Raw genomic sequence first — 19,571 nt, forward strand, 5'->3', positions numbered from 1 at the left:
CGATTCCTTCATCATTCCCATTTTCCAACATACAAGATCTTCTGATCTAAAAAGAAAGGATGGGGCAGAGTCTTGTGAGGGACTTTCAAAACTTGGTATTTTGTCTTTGTGAGGTATTCCTTAATTCAAATCTTTTTATTGTGTTTTATTTATCTTGTGTATTGGGGGATACTTGTGCTACAGCACTCATGAAGAGGTTGGAGGACAACTTGTACAGTTAGTTTTCTTCTTCAAGGATCGAACCTAGGTTGTCAGGCTTGGAGACAAGAACTTTTAGTTGCTAATCTTGCTGGTTCTTACTCTCCATTGTTCTTATTCCCCACTTTCTGCTGGAACCTTGAAAGTTAGCTTCAACAGCTTCACCTGGTCTCGCACTAGGATGAAGCTGTAGTCACCTGATCAAAGTTTTAGACTCCAAAACATTGCAAGTGACGAATTTTTCCTATCTCCTCTAGAAATGTCTAGGAGTTGGGAGAAGGTCTTGAATACCTCAGTTCTATGAAGAGCATATGAGAGCAAAAGGTACATTGGACCAAATGGCTGGTGGTCAGATGTGTTTGTCAATATCCCTGAGGTATACAGATGAGAATGGCAATAATCACCAGCATGAAGAGCTGTCATGTATGCTCTAACAGATGGCATTATTAGCTGTTTTTAAAGACTAGAGTTTCCCTTCAATGTCATTGCTACAACAGCCACATGTCAGGCAAATTCATGTTCACTTACCATCAGGCTGCTTCTGGGACTTTGAACCTGAGCAGTTCCAGGTGGCTAGTTTCAACCAAGAGAATATGAACAGAGTCATCTGTCATTCCTTTAGAGTGACAATGACAGGCCCTACTCTGAGATGCCAAAATTATTCTTTCTATTATGGTTATCATTTGGTAATGTTTAGACTGGTGAGTTGGAAAATGAAATACTGTGGCTTCCTTAGGTAACTTCTAGAAGAATTGTGAGACCATATATGAATTAAGCTTTTATTATTAAGGCAAATGTGGTGGTTTGAATAAGAATGGCCTCATGGACTCATGCATATGAATGCTTTGCTCCATTGGGAATGTGACTATTATGAGGTGTGGCCTTGTTGGAGGAGGTGTATCACTGTGGAAGCAGGTTTTGTGGAGGCAGGCTTCGATGACTCATAAGCTCAAGCTAGGCCTAGTGTGGTAGTCTCCTTCTCCTGTCTGTGGATCAAGATGGAGACCTCTCAGCTCCTTCTCCAGCACCATATCTACCTACATGCTGCCATGCTTCCTGCCAGGTTGATATTTGACTGACCCTCTGAAACTGTAAGCCACTCTCAACTAAATGTTTTCCTTTATAAGAGTTGCTGTGGTGTTTCTTTACAGCAATAAAAGACAGAAATTGGGTACTAGGGGCTGGATATTGCTGGACCATGTTTTTGTTTGGAGGAATTTGGGCTTTGGGATCTTGGATTAGAAAAGCAGTTAAATGCTTTAACTGGGTCATAATAGGTCATTTGAGTAGGAGTATGGAAGGCAGTGGTCCAGAGGATGATTTGAATTCTGGGGGTCTGGCTCAAGATGTTTCAGAGGAGAAGAATTGCATTGAGGTGGTGATGAGAAGGATCCTTTAAAGTTGGATAAATACAATCTGAAAAAAAAATACTCATTTTTCAGCTTATGCATTCTTCTTCTAACTAATCTAGTAATTTATAAAAGATTTTTTTCCCCAGAAACACATGCAGTTATCTTAATTGTATACATGAACTTAAATATGTGAAGAAAGAATACACCACGGGGGCCATTTTAGTGTTAATGTTGTAGGATAACTATATTATCTCATAAGGAATAAAGTACTTTTGCATCAGGTGGATTTGTATTTTAGCTGGTCCAATTTTTATGTGACTTTGCTCATGGATTGTTTTAAACTTTCCTCATTTGTGATAAGGGAAAAGTATTAGTACCTAACCAGTAGGATTATAGGAAGCAGTGACAAAGAGAATATGTGTGAGGATTTTAACAGACAGTCACCTTACAGAAGCACACAACCCGTTTCTGTAATGGTGGCAGCATCAGGAAATCCATACAAGCATAATAATTTCAACCTAAGTAACTACAGGGCAATTCTCTAAGTCTCGGGATAAATAGAAGATAACATTAAGTGCCTTATAAGGTGGTCAGGATGAAATATGAAGTCTTGATCTTCATTGTATCTTTGATATGTATGTAGCTCTTTCAATAGGAATCAGTGGACAGCTATTAGCACCTATCTTTCATGCTTGGGAGATTTATAGTTTTTGCTGTTTTTGTTTTTTGTCAAAGAGGCAGCAATTTTTGATCATCTTGTGTAGTAGGACGCTATTTATCTGAAGTGATAAGAAAATAGAAAAGGGCCTTATTATTTTCAAGATAGCTGCTTTTATTTTGGAAACCTATAGGTACCATGCAAGAGCGGGTACAGTCACCATCTTCCATCCCCTGTGTGCCATTTGGTTCACAATCCCTTGATTGCGATCTTGTGGTGAATTTTTCTGTTTATAGTTTTAAAACTGCTGTCTGGGAGACAGTCTTTTGTTTCTAATCTTAAGATGGCTGTCTAGTGGCTTTGCTCCCCGTGGTTTATCATGCAGCTTGATGGTACATTAGAGAGAAATACAATTAGCTAACTATGTACCTGCTCAGCATACTGTCTTATGAGTGTAACTTGAAGTATGATATATATCTTGAGCCTTGTGGTGAAATAGCCTGACAATAAAGATTTTTTATGATGTTTTACATTGTAAAAATAAACCTTTAAATATTTTAAACAGTTTATTCTCTCTATATCTTTACATATATGTGTATATATGCATATTGTATATCTATCCCACCATAGGGATTTAAAGTAAAATAAGTGTAAATTCAAGTTTTTTTTAGGTTTAGAGTACATATGAATAGTGGGACTTTGACTTTAACATTAACTATCACCCCCTAGTTTCCAGTGTATTTCTAATAACTTACAAATTCTCCCTCCTATATCATTCTAGTAATTCTTTTCTACAGATTGCTTCGGGCTTCAGTTTTTAGCCAGAATGGTCTGGAAATTCTTACACTGTCCAGGCTTGTTTTGAAGTACTGATTCTCTTTAGAATCTCACATTCTGTAACCTTGGGTCTGTGCTTCCAATCTCAGCTTTCACTGTCTTGATTTTGAATGATCGACACCGAATCTTGATAAGATCTTATGCTACATTCCAGAAGTTTCCAGTAACCCTTTCACACATTTCAAATCCTAGAAAGTGCCTCAACTTCTTTATAAACCAGGGATTTTCTGTGCTGTATCATCCCTATTAGTATTAATTCATATACCAACTTTGCCAGAAAAACAATGTGGCTATCTGTAATTCTCTTTGATATGTGACATGGCACGGGTGGCACCATTACCAGTTAGGCTTCTAACACTCTTCTGTACAGACAGTAGGTTCTCCACATGCTTATGTTTCAGGAGATTTTTGCATAGGCCTACATGGCATATATTTCTTGAATGAAGAGAATCTGATTCTCCATTATAAGTAAGATGATCCCACATATTTTAAGGAGGTAAAACACTTAGTTGTGTTTGAAGATCAGTTGTTACGGTACTAATGAATAATGAAGATCAAGGGTAGCTGGAGCCAGTGCATGACCATGAAGCAGGCTCCCACTAAATTGAAGCTTTTATTTAGCAGGTGTACATGGTTGGGTAGAAGATAAAAGAACTGGTTAACTATCAGAGGAAAGGAAGATACTTGAGACAGGAAACCCAACGCCCAGTGTAGCACATGGAAGTACTAATTTCATGACTTTAGACTTTTTTTTCCTTTTTGTTTTATTTTCCTTATATTGATGGCCAGGAATGTCTCAATAATATTTCTCTCAAGAGAGTATTATAAGTCCAAATATTCCCAATAAAGTTGTATATTATAAAATGCTTAATAATTTGATAAATATTAGAAGTTATATAAACTAGCATGGTCCTATTGGAAATTTCAATTATATCATAAAGCATAAGGAAGAATTTGCTTCCTCTTTTTTTCAGTCTATCTGTGGTCTAAATGAATGGTGTTCTGACATATTTCACCCTGAACACAGTTAATTGACAGTGATTGATTCAGATGAAAAGGTCAAAACATCCAAGGGTGATTGTGAGGGTATGTACGCATGACCATTCAAACAGAACAAGCAGTTATTAAAAGAATATTTAAAGGGCTATAACTGAACATGTTCAAGTAAACTTTCTGTAATGTATTATGTTAAACCAGTTTTGTTGTTGTGCCTTGATTTAGTCCAGATCATATATAATCAAATAAGCAGAGTAGTTTGAAAGAATAATAGATTTCTAATGAGAAAGTATTGGAACTGTAACACTTCTGCACTTTACAGGCAAGAAGGATTAATATTAAATTTTGAATAGAAAAGATAAAACCAAGAATTATGAGTATATTATATCACTTTCCCAGAGTTACATGGGCTTAACTCCCTAATTACCAATGGAAGGCCTCATTCTCTCTAGCACTCCTTCTTCTGCAAGCATGGTGTTGCCATCTGCATCCTCTGTTTTTTTTTTTTTTTGGTTTGTTTGTTTGTTTTGTTGTTGTTGTTGTTTGTAGCACCATGGACTACAATGAAGATAGAAAGAAACAAAGTGGTATTTGGATTCCACCTACAAAATATTTTATATTTCTTTTATTCCCAGTGAAACAAATCAACCATAGTTAGTTAAGCACAGGCTGTGCAGACAAGTCAACAGGCATATGCCTGGATAGTGATAGCATATGGAGCAGATCATGGTCCAAACAACTGAAGGCTTCTGAAGAATCATCAATGAGGCTTCTAAGCACGAACAAAAATAAAGCCATTTTCACATCTTCAGATTATTAAATGCAGAACAAACCTTTCTCTTCCCCAACTGATTTTTTTCTTATTAAAAAAGTTCTAGCACAGAAAGAACATTTGTTTCATATTTTATTGAATTTCATTTATATTAAATTAAAAATATATTTCTGACAGATTCATGTAACAAAAAGGCAGAACAGTTTTCAAATTGTTCAGCTGGGATGATCAGTACGGAATGAGGCAAAACAGCTCGCATTCTATACTTGCTTTGTGCACGCACAATTCTTTCCCAAGAGTCAAAAGAGGATCCTTGAGAACTACCTCAAAAAGCCTAATTACATCCATTTAAAATACATTTTCTCCCTCATCCTCAATAATAACAGAAAGTAGGGGAAGAAGGGAAAAGAAGCTTAAGGATTGGAGAAGAAAGAATCAGGAAATTATACTAAAAATATACCTAACATTAAAAAAGTTAGTATGTGTTAAGTGCATAATCCTTCATAGGTAAAATAGAAAAAAAATGAAAATAACATTTCACCACACACAATTGGCATATCCTATTGTGTAAGCGAGTGCAGAGGTTGGACACATCACAATAGTGCTGAACACAGAATCACAGGTAATGTCAAAATGATAACTTCCAACCGAAAGAGAAACAATCACAAGCCAATTACTTATATACAAATCAACCCTAAAGACAATTATGTTCCAAAGAAAGATGTTCATCAACGAAAATCAAAGCAACATTATCCTTATTTACAAATGCAGCTAGCCATGTCTTTAACAAGCTATAAAAATACTATTCACATTTTCAAACATACAGTAGTATTTTTTGTTTGTTTGTTTCAAAAAAGGCAGCTAACTTTGAATGCTGGGATTTAAATGAAACATGGATGGCTTACTAGCAAGTTATTATTATTTTTTTTTTACATCCCTGTCCTTTGATGATTCTTCAGAGGAACGAGGGCTTGTTTTCTGTTTATATGTCAAGAAAATAAGGAAACGAACACAATTCTGCCTTTTCTGCAAATTGACTTCCTTTATCACCCAAACTGATCTTAGCCAACTACTGTGATGCATACATGAGATGAATTTTTGAAAAATTTAACGTGATCTAGTTTTGTGCGTGTGCCATGAATGATCTTGCACATTAATCTCATTTACATTTGATCTTGTTCTAATGATACTCAGTGAGAGATGATCAAGCAGCCAGAGCATGTGGAGACACACTCTTGGGTGTGTAGCAATGGAGGCCATGTTGCTCACACACGATGAGATATACACAGGCCAGCCAGGAAGGTGTGCATTCAAAGTTAGCTGTCCCTTGCACAGCTGCTCAGTTTAATAGTCGACCCATTTTAACAGCAGTACCAGTTTATGCTACATGTTTCAAAGTACCTTACTTGAAAAGAACGGCTTACATATATCTACTGTTAGAAAAGAACTTTCATAGCTGATTACCAGAGTAATTCCATAAGGGTTCTTGGAGCGCTATGGTAGCTGTTTCTTCACTCCCCACTCCCAGCCCCTGAGAGATCCAAAACTATACAGGGAGATGACTCTCACATTAAGGAAAAGGACACAACCCCTCCGTTAACTGAAAAACACTGGGAATGATACTTGAACATCAGGTTTCTGTCAATAGAGAAGGAGTGTTGTTTGCTTTTCTTCCAAAGGGCAACAGGCCTGGGGAAAACATCAACATATCAGGAATAAAAATAGCAGTAAAGACAAAGTGATTTGGACAAATTGGACTATTGCCTACAGATGCAAAAGCTTGTTTTCTTGTACTAGTATATCTATACAAATATAAACACTTTAAGTGGCATGGGGAAAATACACTAAAGTATTAAAAGAAAAATTTCCTCCTAAAGTAGAGAAAGTGTAGATAGAGTTCTGTCAGTCAACATGGACTTTCATTACAGTGAAACGGCGCTTATTATAAATGTGTTAGATGATGGATGTTCCAACAAAAGTCACAGGAGGTTTTTACAGGTGAATTGCCTGTACCTTTATGGTAATAAAATTCTTCATTTGGAAAAAAAAAACTCTAGCAGCTGTAAAATATTTATATCAGAAATAAAATAAGGTGATCAAAGTAAATAAGTTAGTTGGCAGCAATAACTTAGTTTAATATATATACATAAAAACTATATATACACATATATAGTTTTCATGGAAAGATTAATGTAAGATCTAGAAGTGTATGTACATACAATGTGAGTCTTGAGATTCATTACAGAGCTAACTAATCTTAAAATCCTACAGAGAAGCCCACAGTGATAGAATTAATTGTCATGAATAAACAATTCTCATACCCTAAATATTTTTTTGTGCTGTCTTTTATTTAAGAAGCAATTTAAATACCTTCTAGAGTGGTTGGATATTTTAATGGAAAATAATCAGGCATTTGAAGGCAAAGGCTAGGTCAGTGTTTCAAAGAAGGATGTGGTTCTTAGAGATCCACTATGGCTTAAGAAAGCGATAGCCCAGGAAAGCCACTTTGAACTTGTGATAGTAAAAGCATGGGAAAGGCTTTGTGAGAGTTGGGGGTGGGAAAGTAAAGATTCCATTTTCCTCTAAAGTTCAGAGGGAAATAAAATTTTCTATTTGTGACAAGGTGATCACTTCCTTGCAAAGTTGACTTTCAAGGTATTTCTTTCCAGGGGAGGCCTGTGGATGTTCCCTTGAAATTAGGGCTTATATAGTCTTTATAGCCTGTGACTCTAGAAGCATTTTCCTGTGCCCAATCTCTTAGCCAAAACTGAGGTGAGACACACCATACACTTTTGTCTCTTGACTAAACGAGAGGGACTTGAACAGAGAGAGTCTGAAATTCTTACCATTTTATAGAGTTCTATTTCATGAAGTAAACAAGCAGTCTCTGGTGTTTGAAGGTTTGATATATTCACACAAAAGGGCACTGGGTCTGATAAAATGCCCTCATCTTCATGTTTGTAACAGCACAGAGAACACCTTCAAAGGCATCTCTGGGATTAGAAGAAAAAAAAATTGTTGATTCAGAAATCGTAAATACTGGCCTCATCTTAGTGTCAACAAGAAGAAGGTATCAACTGTCAAAGGTCTTCTAAAATTATGTCTGATTCACACTCATATGCATATAGCATTTGGTCTTGAACAGATGGTCAACAGGGATGAGTTCCTGTCCTTGTGTGTCTGCAGGAGAGTAATATTGTCCTTCAGACACAGAGAGGCACAACCCGGTTCTCTTCCCATAATATATGCAGTACAAATTGGTTTGTCTGGCTTTTTAGCTCTGCTCTACGATTTCCTATTTGCCCCATAACAAATAAAAAGTTATAAAACAAGAGTCCAAAGAACACCAATAGAATAGTTTAAAATTTTTGCTTTAGCAACTATTTATCAAAAAAAGTGATAATGGGTTCCATATTAGTTATATCAGCAAGATAGTAGGAAAAGAAAGGGCACTTCCAAAATTAAATATTTTGCTCACTTTCTAAATTACTGAGTCAAACACTCGAATTTTTTTACAACTGTAAAAGGCAATAGACCCTTTTTTACTTCTGTTATTCATTTTAAAGATCTCTTAAATCCCCCTGTGGTTTATTTGCATGCTAAACCCTTCAATGTGATGTCTGCAAACCAGAATCCCCAAATATAGCATCTCTTTATACTTAATAAATTAAAATGTAATGAAGGAATAAGAGAACACAAGAAAATCAACCATAGTGCCTTAAAGAAAGTTTTTACAATTGAAACCTCACCATATCTACTACTTGCTAACTCCAACCAATAACCATTTTAAATGGGAAACATATTTTTATCTACTATGCAAAATCCATCCTATATTTTCAAATCCTGAACTTTATTTTGTTATTTTATGCTCCATGGCTAGTTTTCTAGTTTGATTTGCTTATTACTATTGAAAGCATTTAACATCTGATAACCTAGCTAATTCTATCTCTTATAGCATTATCGTGATTGTGTCCAGTTTTACACATGCTTTTGAGGTCACCATTTTTATTACCGTATGAACTACATGTACTAGGTAAATAATCAACAATTACAGATGGACAACAAATTCCAGTTTTTAAATAAATGTTAAGAGAATCTTGTATTTACAACTCTGTATCAGGCATAGGCAAAACCACTTTTGTATACTCTTTCTAGTCTTGACACTTCAGGAAGTACACTATCCCACTAGCTCCTTCTATCCATGAAGCCTCATAGCCCTCTACTAACTTTTCTCCACCATTGACAATATGTGTCATCCTCCAAAGGCATAGCACAGAGCGTGTTACACTTAAAAATCCCCCATCTTTTCTTTCAAGATAGAGCCTATCAGCCATTCTTCCTGACCTATGAAAAACAGACTCTTACTTAGTAAGACTTACATCTTTAATGTTTCATTTTTAGTAGTTTGCAATTTGCATTGCTTTCACACTGTTTCAAGAATGATTCTAGAGAGAGTGAACCATATCCTAACCTGTGCTGCTAATGTAATTCAGAAAACAGGGACTAGGTTTGTTATCAACCTTGCTTGAGTAGCAGCAGTTTGGTGACTCTAGACTTGCCCTGACTTAGGGGACATCGTTTTTCATCTGCTCAAGAATGGTGTCTTTTAAGTGGCTATTCCACTGAAAAATACTGTTAGGCCTGAAATTAGGATTTCCCAAGATAAGCTTGCATGTTACAATTTGATGATTAAAAAAATATATATAGTAAGCTCAATTTCCCATTTATTTTACTCCGTTTTACAAATGGATTCTGCATATTTTGATTGGTGCTGCTCAGTTCTGGGACCTGATATTCCACAGCAATCTGTAGGCTTTAATTAGTGTCTTAGAATTTCATTTTGCTGGGTTAAACAAGTAATTCTCTTGAGCAAATGAATGTGCATCCTCCCTGATTCCTGCTTGTTGTCCCTTTAATACACTCTTTGAATAATTTCCTTCCTAGAATTTAGGGCCTAGATAGTCAAATCTAAGTAGACATGAAATACCAGAACAACTGAAATCAAGTACATATTAAAAAGTCATTAAAAAAAGGAATGATAAAAATGGCACCTTGGGTCATTCTCACTTAGACCTACATCTATCTCTAGGGGAAGATGGGTGGGACTGCAAATCCTGTGCTTTTAGGAAAGAAAAAGGCAGCCCTCAATGACTACATTTACATTGCATTAACAGCTAAGAGATTATCTCTTTTCTTTTACTAGTGAAATAATTCTGCTGTCTTCATCCTACTAGAAGCCATACAAATATTATAAATGAAAAGAAAATGTCCTTATAGCATTCCAAAGGTGCTGACAGTAATGGTTAGGTATAGATGTATTTACTAACAAAAGCTTACTTTAAATCTTCATAGGAAATAGGTACTTATATAAGGTCCCTTATCTTTGTAGTTGCCTCTGACTTGGACTAGGGAGCTTTGGGCTTTAAGGCTGTGGCCCCTGGATCATTCTAGATCTGGTAAAGTCATGGTTAAACTTCTCTAGAGAGGATCTCACAGACCCTCTGCTGTCTCCACCTCTCACTTTCAGTTTGCCACCCTTTTCTTTGCCGAAGAGAGCAAACCCAACTCTTCCCAGGAGTTTGACCTGGTTTCCTGGTAACACTCCAGATGTGTCAGTTTACCAGTGATGCAATGCTCCTGTGGTTCAGTTTGTGTCGGGATAAGAACACAGAAGTGATTATATTTGTCATCTTCAATAGTTTGAAGGATGTTTACATTACAACCCGATGACTTCTCAGAAACTTTTACAAAAAGTTCTATGAAGCCATTCACGAAATAGCTAATGCAATCTGATTTCTTGGACTCATGGAGAAATAAGAATGTCACAGCAAATAAATCTAGACTGTTAAAATTTGAAGTCAGGGATGGTTTCACTTATCTGGACACCCCCACCCCACCCCACCCCCCACATACTTTCAGTAGACTTTAAATATCGATCAAATAAATCTAGATTTGGATGCATGAGTTTTTATGCATAGGTAGAAACATAAACTTTCTTGAAAATTTTTCTTCCTTAAGTACTCTCTGTTTTACCAAGAAGATTTTAATCTAATTGATTATTATTATTATTATTGGCTAGTGAATCTAATGTTCTCTTAAAACATTAACAGTAGAAAGAAATGTTTAAAAACCTAAATGATTTACAGGATAATTTTATAGAAAAGAGAGATGTATTAAATTTCCTTATTTCCTAGAGATTCATTTGTCATTGTCGTCATCACTAATCTTAACACTATCGGTGTTCTTTCAAAATTAAGCCTAACAGAGGGACCTACAACCTGCACATAGTATGGTAGTATATGAAGAGACAGTCATTACATAAATTATTAAAAGATTAATATATTGGACAATAAAATAATTGCATGAGAAGAGTTTACATGTTTATTTACAACTTTTAACTCAAGTGTGGACCTATTCATAGGCTTCAAATGTTGATGGTTTACTTCTAATTATAACAACTTAGGCATGAAGAGTTAAGTCACCTTCTAGTCCATATAAACAGAATATCCTTCTAGAAACTCCAGAGAATTCAAGCCAGTCCTTAACTTGCATTCCTTCACACAGAGAGTACAAACTTAACAGACTTCCTTACACAGCAAATGTCACATTGTATGAAGTTAATGTGCTGGCCCTCTCATCCCAATCCCTGGGTACTGTTCCAAAGTCCTAATTGGCTTGGTTTGGTATTTCCACAGTCTGTATTTATCTTAGATCCTTTTGTTCTTTTTTTTTTTTTTAAAAAGAAGTATTTAAATTAGTTAATCTGCTGGTTACTTCCATATTGCTTCATTCAAAAATTCAAAGTGGAGTTCAGAAAAAGAACAAATAAAATTATAGCTTAAGTGCAAACTACATTTCTGAGTACCTTTCATGTAGACGTACCCAATCCAGTGTTTCTTCCACTGCATGGATCCCCCATGGGACCACCCCTGAAAGTATCAGTAGTTTTGTGAACCACACAGAACTGTTTCTTAGCATCCCTTCCACTCTTAAGATTCTCACTGCCTGTCACTGACAATCATTTGTGGGGGGAGAAGAAAATGGTAAAGAGTGAAACGAAAGGGAAGACAAAACTTGGAAGTGTAAAATGTGAGATCTAAATTTGATGCTATTTTTACTAGTATCTTGGCTTTCTCTTCTAATTTTAAGGACTGAATGATTTAAAATAACAATCTCTGCATCATATAATATAGTTTTTGTTTGAACTCTGTCAAGAAGCTTTTTATGTAAATATCTTTACAACTAGAAACTGCAGCCAGAATGGGGAGCAACTAATATAAAGGAATAGGCCAAAACAAACCAAAACTGAAAAAAAGAACACAGAGATGCCTTCCAAGCATAATTACTAGTTATAACTATAATGGAGATTTAAAAACTACAAAAGCTGGGTTGGCCATTCTTACTTGCCAAGAAAGAAACTATTGGAGAAAGAAATTAGCTTCTCAATCTCAGTTACTATCAAATGACATCCAAACGCTTGTCTTTTTGTCCTAATGGAAGCCGTAGTATGATTTCAGGGATGCTGAATATGCACAAGACTATGGCTACAGATAGGAACAGAGTCTGGACTTTCAACCACCAGCATTGATAGATTAAAGGGTGGTGGGGACAGGGGGAGAAGGAGGGAGAGAGTGTGTGCAAAGAGAAGAAAGATGGGGCTCTTTGACAGCAGGCAATATTGCCTTATACTTCCTAGACCTTCTCTAGCTTTGACACTCTGTTAACCAACCCATATGAAGAAACGAAGAAACAGTGTGTGTACCCCTGTCTTTCTCTTTCAGTCTTTCCTTCTAATATTCAAGTTAGGTAAGCATAGAACTATCATTGCGTCTCTACTGCATCCACTTGGAGGTGTCAAAACTACTGGCCTTGGGAGAAGAAGGAAGACCGACAGAGAAAGAGGAGGGGGAAGGGAAATGGAGTGGGTGTGTGTTTCTCCACCTAACACTCTAGCCGAGCTCACACCACAGTATTCCGGTGTCTGTAGGGCGGAGGGGGCAGCATAGTGCCAGGCTTCAGCGAGAACTCCGAGAGGTACTCAGGATTCTCTGCCACAATGGGGCGGATCCGTCCATTCTGTTTATAAAAATATTTTGTGCTGTATTCCTGCAGGTAGTCTGGGTGCTGAAGGGTGCTCCGGGGTGGCAGGCTGTGGTTCCAGTAGTCGGGGTTGTCAAATGCTTTCTTGGCTTTCTCTGGCACAGACAGTACACTGTTTTTCATGTACTCTGCACTCCCCAAGGCATTGGCGAAGGTGTTGAGGTATAGAGGCTCATTCACGTATTCATCCTCCGCCTTGGGTGGACCGCTGGAAGCACTGTGATACTCCGGATTATCTAAAGCTTGAAGATCTCCATTCTTCCTCCGGGAAACAAAAGGGTTCTCTTCCACAGGATTCAGATATTCTGAAATAATACAAAGATACTACTTTCGGAAACCTACTTTCAGAAAATCATTAATCAGACTAAAGTTAAAAGCAGTGGTTAGCTTCTTTAGAACAAGAGAGCCATGAATTTGTTTTCATAAATTTTCAAACAAAACAAAACAAAACATATCAAAATGAAGATTGTATAGTCATGCGGAAAAATGGGTGGGCTCAAATGAAACAAAATGGTGACAGAAAAATTAACAAAATAAGGTATAAAAAAGTTAACGAAATAACAAAGTCAAAGAGCAGAATCCCCATCTTTTAAAATGTTCTTCCCTTCTAAATGCACCCAAATGTTTCCTTTTATCGGGGCTGTTGGGATTGAATACCGGTTGTGTGGCTGGAGAATGTGGTTAAATGCTTGCAAATTTTACAAAAGGCCCAAGTTTGGTTCCCAGGATCAATACTAGAACACTGATAACTACCTATAACTCTAGCTCCAGGGGCTCTAATGCCCTCTTCTGGTCTCCAGGAGTACTAGTATACACGTGACATAAACACAGACATGAACACACACACACACACACACACACACACACACATATTAGTGCACAGACATAAGCATGAATACATATAAAAACAAACTAAAATTTTTCCAAAATATCCTTTAAATAGAAATTTTCATTTATGATTATCTATCTATCTACCTATCTATCTATCATCTATTTATTTTATCATCTATCTGTGTTTATATGTCTATCTATCTCTATGTATCTATCTACCATCTATTCTGGGCTAAATTCATCAAAACAATCATTATACAATGTTAGGTGATTTAGGAGTCAGTAGCTGTGTTTTATAAACAGTGAACAAAGTCATATAAAGATGATATCCCAGGATTTCCCACAGTCTTAATATATGGCTTCTAATGATACTGACAGACAGCATCCTGATCTCTACTTTTAATATCAACTATTCCTCTTCTCCATTGGTGGTACTGATAGTTTAGAAGGAAAGAGGATTTTTTTATGTTTGTTTGATTTTAAAACTGAAATGTTATTTAACCTGGGCGTTTAATCTTTCTGTGTTTATTAATTCACAAACTAACAAGCTATCTTCAAGATTGTGGTGTGTGTAAGTATATACAGAATAAAAAAATAAAGATAAAAACAAAAACAAAAACATGCCAGGTGTGGTGGCACACACCTTTAATCCCAGTAATTGGGAAGCAGAGGCAGGCGAATTTCTGAGTTCGAGGCCAGCCTGGTCTACAAAGTGAGTTCCAGGACAGTCAGAGCTATATAGAGAAACCCTGTCTTGTAAGAACAACAACAACAACAACAACAAAAACAACAACAACAACAAACCAACAGAATCAAATTTAATTTTTGAACATTATACACAAAAATCACAATTTTCTGTGATGAACCTAGTTTCTTTTTTCTTTTTAATTCTGGAGTCTAAATCTAAGTTGTCTTGTGTGCTAAGAAAGCAGTCTATAATGATTCACACCCCTAACCCTAAGCTAAAAGAGTGAAATTGCATGTTTTAAATAAATCAACTCTTTTTCATTGGCATCAAAAGCTTTGGTCCTTTGCCAGTAACACCTGTCTTTCCAACCTCCATAGTAACTTCAATATAGCAGTGGTTCTGAGGCCCTATAACATTATTATAATAGCTCATTCAACTATTGCAATAAAGATGGGGTTAGGTTGTCATTTCTCAGGCTTCTTTGTCTTATACATCACTTGAGGATTTTGTTAAAAATCCAATTTCTCGTTCAGGTGAATCTTGGGATTAGCACTATTTAAAGAAGTACTTAGGCACATAGATGTCGCTGATTCAGGAAACTATTCTATAGTTATAGTAGCCTGGGCCTTTTCTATTATAGATCTCAAATGTCACCATTCCTGCTGGATGAATCTTGGTTTCTACACCCTGCTTGTTTGATGGCAGTGATCATTGAACACAATCACTTCAGAACATTCAGCTTGTACCTTGTTTGGGCTTGTCATGCATTGGAGTCATGTAGCCTTCTTCATCCAGTTCTCCTCGAGGATTCCGTTCTGGGGCGAACACTGTGGGATCAGCACTATACCTCTGAGTGCTACTGTCCTCTTGGACATGGGGTGCCACTGGCTTTCGTAGGGTACCATTACAGCAGGAGTCATCAAACATCTCAGCCGTTGCACCCTGAGCGACTGGAGCCTCTGGTATGGTGCTGGTTGTGGCTCTGTAGGGCATGGGCATTCCTTGTTGTGTAGCAAATCCCCCATCTTGGTACACAAACTGATTCTGTTAAAATAGTAGAAACACATTGGGAGAATCAACTGGTAGGAAAAATTGTAAAAGAAACTTGAATGCTATTAGCCAAAAAGATACCAAGCACATTGTCTTGCAAATTTAGTAATTAATTATTTTTGTTTTTCTAGGGGCTAATGAAGTTGAGGTAAATACTAGAGACATTTGAAATTCTATTATTTTCTCTGTGCATGTATGTGTGAGGTCAGAGGTCAATGCTGGGTGTCTTCCTTTATAGCAGTGTTTCTCAACCTTAATACAGTTTTTCATGTTGTGATGACCCCCAACCATAAAATTATTTTCCTTGGTACTTCTTAGTTATAATTTTGCTACCTGACATGTGCTCTCAAAAGGGTTGTGACCCACAGGTTGCAAACCATGGCTTTATAGCCTCAACCTTAATTCTAGAGACAGTTTCTCGCTGTACCTGAAGCTTCTCAATTTGCCTAGACAGGTTGTTCAGCCAGCCCTAAAGATCTCACGTCTGTAACTTCCCAGTGCTGAAATTCCAATTTCCAACTCTTTGTGCCCTGACTTCTTTTCCTTAATAGGTCAAAAATTGTGGAGAAATAATTTGAAAATTTAATTTTTAATATCACCAAGTAACTCAAGTGTGATCTAATAATAATAAAAAAAAGGTTGTGTGTTCTTCTTCTACAGTTGCCTAATTTTGTTATAAAAACTCAAAGTAAAATGTTACAACAAATGGTCTTAATTGCAGAAGTACAATGAATTGTTGTGAATGATGATCCACCAATGGTACCCTCTGGTCTGTAGTTACTGTGACTTTCAGTGTTCAGTCCCTACCAAAAAGAGAGTCACTTAGACTCAGACTTTGCAGCACATGACCTGCTAGTCATGAGACTGAAGATAAGATCTTCACCTCGAAACATAATCCATGAACTGGGTGAATTCTTCCAATAATTACTGAAAGTGCCTGTTGATGTATGTTATCTTAGCTTCAGTTGTCACCCAAGTTACAGACATCTAAGACATCTACACAGGCAGCTTACATGACCTACAGCCAGTTCTTGACTCACTGTTGGCAAAGGCAAAATGAGGAAATTATAGGAAGACAAGAGAAGAAATGTGGTTAAGAGAGAAGACCAAAACTCCTAAAGGATGAAGGCCAATTGTGAAATACTTACTCCCGACATGGGGGTGTAGGCAGGAGGAGGGCTGTGTCCAATTTCACTCTAATAGGAAAGAAAAATGGAATGATGGATATAATAAGAGGCAACATGGATGGAAAAATAAAAAAAAGAAAGGAGAAAGAAAAGATACGATTTGCATGAGCCAAAGGGGAAAGGCGCAACAGTGATTTTTCTTTTTTTCCTAAATAACTGTGTTCATTCTCACTACAAGCAAGCAAACTTAAAAGCCAATTCTACCCTGAGACAAAGAAAGTCATATTGAAAAAGTAATTTTTATTGATTAAAAAAAATAAGGCTGACATGGAAATCATCATTTTTTTTTAACTAACCCTAGAAGACTGGGGTTGGGGTTGGGAAGAGCTAGGAATAATGAAACTATGTTTTAAAAGAAAGGATAGTTTGTTTTTTCACATAGCAAAAGACCAAAGCAGCTCCCTGCTATTTAAATCATCACAAGATGCCAGTTTGTGTTCATACAAGAAATCAAAAATAGGAGGGGGGGGTTATAAGGAGATTGAAGATGGATTCCAATTTAAATTTTTTTTTTTTTTTGGTATCAGGTCACATTTATTTTCACCATTTCAATGATGACCATTCAGTCTCTCCTTAGAAACAAACCACATAGTATTTTATCTTCACCTTACTTTTTATAAAGTAAGAAACAGAAGAAAATTTTAAAAAATAATTCTTGACTGGAAATATACATTCTATTCCTTATATCTAGGCAGACTTATAATGAGGTTTTGGCTTAAAAATGGTATTTTTATAGCTTAATACTCTATGCTTCAGGCTATATACAAGTGGAGGCAAAATACAACAAACTGTTGAGGACAGTTTCTTAGAAAGAGAAAGAGGAGATGTCTGCTCCTTAATATGGAAATATACTCATATATAGTCACCCATTATTAAACACACTAACTGAGAACTGCCTTCTCTGGAAGAATTTCTCTGCTTTTCTGGTACTTAGCATAATAAATAAAGCTGCCTTTATGAGCAGGCTCTCTACATCTGATCCTAACCCAACCCAACAGAGATGACTAAAAATGCCTTCCAGCCACCTATGCCATTTATATGAAACATCTAAACCAAATATCATCTCACATCAATGTTCCTACAATGTAGAGAATCATAAAGCAATCTTAGGAGATTGTTTCTATGAATAATAAATATTTAATGTAAATCAATAGCAATTGAATAATACAATTTCACTTAACCAATGCTGCTTGCCAGACTGATCAAAGAACAAGTCTTATAATGAATTTACAATGCATTTCACACTATAGTTAAGACCACATGGAGAATAAAGGATTATTTCTTTCTCTAATCACACACAGAATGAGTATGTCTGCCTTATTTCACTTAGGATAAAATCACTTGACCCATCTCTGTTTTTGAAAATGACAAGCTCTCACCTATTTTTCTCCTCAAGCAGTATCTGATTATATATATTCTGGCTTCTTTCAGCAAAGTTTGGGCATTTATGTGATTTTTATAGATATATTTAACATCTAATGCTCAGGACTTGTTACTATACTATATACGTATGATTTTGTCCTGTTAGAAATTTTAGGCTCCAGGTCTAATCATTCATACTCAGTTGTAAAATATCTCACATCCCCTTCTTTATCCCTGGTCACTATATTCTTCTTCAGAATGACAAAATATGATCTGCACTATTATATAAATTTAGACTATATATAACATGTAAGAATATGTCAGCTAAGAAGGATTCTGAAGTCAAGCAATCTCATGTCAAAGATGTCCATTAAAGATAGCTTTTTAATGCTTATCTGTTCTCTAAGCATTATAAGTATGGGCAGATCTTGCTGTCCTTTATAAAGACAGAAAATCAATTCTATTTGTTCATAATATTTGAGAAAGGAATACTTTATACAGTTCAGTGATTTGTAAAATTGAGGAGTTTTACAAAATAAAATATGAGATCTGTCCATATCAGGCAGCTTTCAACACATATCAGTGTTATAACATTACAAACCCCAGACTTATCATCAATCACTGGATAGTATTAAACAAATATTTATTAAATATTCATGATAGAAATCACTGGTCACTGTTACAGATGTTGGAAATACTACAGCATACTAGAAGAGATATGGACACAGATGAGTCTTTTGGGATTTATACAGCTCTATCAGATATTGCCTGAGATTCTGGAAGTAGAATCAATCAAACACTAAAGAATATGCTGCTGGCATGAATTCACAGGAGAAAGAAGGAAACGTGTTCAAAAATAACAGTAATTACCTGTGTTCCTTTGACCTCTTACTTGGCAAAAATGCCTGTACTGGCTAATGCTCAATTTGAATCACAGCTAAAGCTAGAGTTGATTGTGCGTATTGTGTATATATCTTGAAAGATGAATGATCAAAGAACTAACTCACAAACCATTCTTTGTCAGGAAACAGTCCATTATCTATCTTCATTTTCAGGAAGTTGTGAAGGTGGTATATTGCAAATAACTGGACTTTTGCAGTTAGCCTGCTCTGAGAGAAGAAGTGAGGCTCTGTCTCATCGAATGCATCTCCTGTCCCTGCTTTGACAATTCTCCCCATCAAGAACCTGCCAGCTCCCTCTCTGGACACACTGCCAAACAGCACCACAGTAATAGCGAGTCTTCATGCTTTCTCCCCTCCCCCTGCCGTTTTCAGACTTTAAAATGGAAACAAATTCTACACAAAACCCTTAACGTGCATTGTTTTTAGGGTTACTGGCTGCTTTTTATGTTTCTGTTTCCATTTTTCTTTCCGTTTGCTTTTTTATCTGGTTTCCACGATAAAAGGCACCTCATTCATTTCCCCGTGGAAGGGCAACGCAGCTCCAAGGGAACATCTGTGAGGCCAATTAGCTGGGCTGGAAATGTGATATAATTGTTGTTTAAATATATTTAAATTACATGTTAATCACTATGTCATAA

At 36.3% G+C, this 19,571-nt stretch overlaps 1 protein-coding gene across 6 annotated transcripts in view; it reads right to left on the bottom strand.

Annotated features, from left to right (window-relative positions):
• Positions 1-11,176: 11,176 nt before the first annotated feature.
• Positions 11,177-19,571, bottom strand: part of Erbb4 (erb-b2 receptor tyrosine kinase 4) — a 1,038,774-nt gene continuing 1,030,379 nt past the window's right edge. For 4 of the 6 annotated variants that reach the window (XM_021185960.3, XM_021186041.3, XM_029481143.2 and 1 more), the window contains exons 26-28: positions 16,631-16,678; positions 15,179-15,476; positions 11,177-13,218 (exon numbers count right to left, since the gene is read on the bottom strand). In XM_021185960.3, coding sequence (XP_021041619.1) covers positions 12,773-13,218; positions 15,179-15,476; positions 16,631-16,678 — 792 coding nt within the window. In that variant the 3' untranslated portion in view covers positions 11,177-12,772. The remainder of the gene's footprint in view (positions 13,219-15,178; positions 15,477-16,630; positions 16,679-19,571) is intronic. The other 2 variants (XM_021186126.3, XM_021186207.3) reach the window with 1 other exon arrangement.

Source organism: Mus caroli, unplaced genomic scaffold (genome assembly GCF_978045245.1).
Source record: "Mus caroli unplaced genomic scaffold, Mus_caroli_1 scaffold_1, whole genome shotgun sequence".
In the NCBI taxonomy this organism is placed as follows: Eukaryota; Metazoa; Chordata; class Mammalia; order Rodentia; family Muridae; genus Mus; species Mus caroli.